Here is a 2500-nt window from a genome sequence, read left to right on the forward strand (position 1 = left end):
AGGGCGACGGCGAGCTGGGGCGGGGGCGGGGGCGGAGAGGAGGGTGGAGGGGGCAAGGGTGCCGTGGCTGCGAGGGCGGGCCCCGGCGGCGAGGAGGGCGGCGGCGGCGAGGGCGAGGGGTGGTGAGAGTGGCAGCAGGCCGAGGGAGGCAGGGGTGAGGGCGGCGCGGCGAGGCGGGAGGCGGCGGCGAGGGCGGCAGCGAGGGCGGCGGCAAGGGCGGCGGCAAGGGTCGGGGGATAGTGTAAGAGATCTCGCGGCGCGGTGACGGCAAGGGCGAGGGCAGCGGAGGGGGTGGGGGCGGTGGCGGCGGCGTGGGTGGCAGCGAGGGAGGCGGGCATGGTGGTGGTGGCGAGGGTGGTGAGAGCAGCGGCGGTGGAGACGGTGGTGAGGAGGGCGGTGGCGGTGAGGAGGTCCAAGGACAGTGGCAACGGAGGTGACTTGTGGGTGATGCTAGAGGAGTGCTGTGTGCTTCGGAAAACGCAAAGAAGAGCATGGAAGGCTCTGAGGGGGTAGGACGCTTGCGCCGCCCGCTCCGGAGGCCGCATTCAGCCCGGAGGGGACCGCGGGAGCGCCCAGTGGCGGCTCGGAGAGAGCCGGGTGTGTCTGCGTAGTGGCCTGCGCACTGCCTTGGGGCAGGCCGGCGGCGAGGGCGGTGGAGGTGACGGTGGTGACGAGGGGGGGGCGGCCAGCTAGGGCGGTGGGGCGGCCTGGAGCGGAGAGGGTGAGAAGCGGCGGCATGCTGGAGGGCGGCGGCGGCGGGGCGGGAGGCGGAGGCGAGGATGGCGGCGAGGGTGGCGGCGCGGGCGGCGGTGAGGGCGGCGGTGAGGGCGGGGGCTAGCGTCGGAGGGCGGGTGGGGATTGCAGCTGCAACGGGCGGCGGGGGCAAGGTGGGGATGAGGGTGGGGGCGGCGAGGGTGGCCGGAATGGTAGCGGCGGCGTGGGGGCGGTGGCGAGGGCGGTGGCGAGGGCGGTGGCGAGGGTGGTGGCGAGGGCGGTGGAGGAAACGGTACAGGGTGGCCACAGTGAGAGGGCGGCGGGGGCAATGACAGTGGGCAAGCGAGTTGGCCGGGCGATGCTACAGAGGAGCGCAGTGGGTGCTTTGGAACGGAAAGAAGAGCGTGGAGGCTCTGAGTAGACTTAGACGCTCGCGCCGCCCGCTCCGGAGGCCGCATTCAGCCCGGAGGGGACCGCGGGAGCGCCCAGTGGCGGCTCGGGGAGAGCCGGGTGTGTCTGCGCAGTGGCCTGCGCGCTGCCTTGGGCAAAATTGGCGCTCTCGCCCCCTCGGCTCCGCCCCCGAGCGAGTGAGGCTCGGAGGAGAGGCGAGGGGGCGAGAGCGCCAGGAGAGCGACTGGGGAACGGGAGAGGCCCTGAGGGTTGTTGCGCGCGCGCAACAAATCGTCAGAACCAAGGCTGAATCTCAGCGGATCGTGGCAACAAGGCCACTCTGCCGCGTACAATACCCCGTTCCTTATTCAAGTCGTCTGCAAGGGATTCGTCGGCCCGGGTCCGTGAATTGTGGTCGCTCGCGGCTCAGGCAGTGCTACCGTTGCTCGTGGCGTCCCCGGGCCGGTAGGTGGCTTTCCTTCCGGCATGGATTCTAACTTAGAGGCGTTCAGTTATAATCCGGCGCATGGCAGCTTCGCCGCATCGCCGTTTCCGGCGGCGGCTATACCGATGATGCGAATTGGTGGTTCCTCTCGTACTGAACCAAATTACCGTAGAAAAACAGACAGCAGTAGGGTAAAACTAACCTGTCTCACGACGGTCTAAACCCAGCTCACGTTCCCTGTTGGTGGGTGAACAATCCTGCATTTGGCCCCCGCTGCGAGGCAGTGATAGGAAGAGCCGACATCGAAGGATCAAAAAGCTACGTCGCTATGAACGCTTGGCAGCCACAAGCCAGTTATCCCTGTGGTAACTTTTCTGACACCTCTAGCTTGAAATTCCCAAAGACGAGAGGATCGATAGGCCACGCTTTCGCGGTTTGTATTCGTACTGAAAATCAAAATCAACCGAGCTTTTCCCCTTTCGGTCCACATGAGATTTCTGTTCTCATTGAGCTCAAAATCGGGCGCCTGCGTTATTTTTTAACAGACGTGCCGCCCCAGCCAAACTCCCCACCTGTTAGTGTCCCCGACGCGGATCGCGCGCACGAAGCGGCTTGGATCCAGAAGTGAGGCGAGCCTCCCTCCGCGCCACCGAGTAAGTAAAACAACGTTGACGGTTGCGGTATTTCACTGTCGGGTTGCCCCTCCCGCATATTCTACACCCATCAAGTCGTTCCACAGTAACAGACTAGAGTCAAGCTCAACAGGGTCTTCTTTCCCCGCTGATTCTTCCAAGCCCGTTCCCTTGGCTGTGGTTTCGCTAGACAGTAGATAGGGACAGTGGGAATCTCACGAATCCATTCATGCGCGTCACTAATTGGATGACGAGGCATTTGGCTACCTTAAGAGAGTCATAGTTACTCCCGCCGTTTACCCGCGCTTGGTTGAATTTC

General features: G+C 65.0%; 1 protein-coding gene across 1 annotated transcript; it reads left to right on the plus strand.

The window, feature by feature from the left end:
- Positions 1-1390: 1390 nt before the first annotated feature.
- On the plus strand, positions 1391-2254 carry EMIHUDRAFT_79128 (hypothetical protein). The gene has a single exon (XM_005776330.1). The coding sequence runs from the start codon at positions 1878-1880 to the stop codon at positions 2175-2177; it is 300 nt and encodes a 99-aa protein (XP_005776387.1). The 5' UTR covers positions 1391-1877; the 3' UTR covers positions 2178-2254.
- Positions 2255-2500: the final 246 nt, after the last annotated feature.

Source organism: Emiliania huxleyi (genome assembly GCF_000372725.1).
Source record: "Emiliania huxleyi CCMP1516 unplaced genomic scaffold EMIHUscaffold_28, whole genome shotgun sequence".
NCBI classification, from domain to species: Eukaryota; Haptophyta; order Isochrysidales; family Noelaerhabdaceae; genus Emiliania; species Emiliania huxleyi.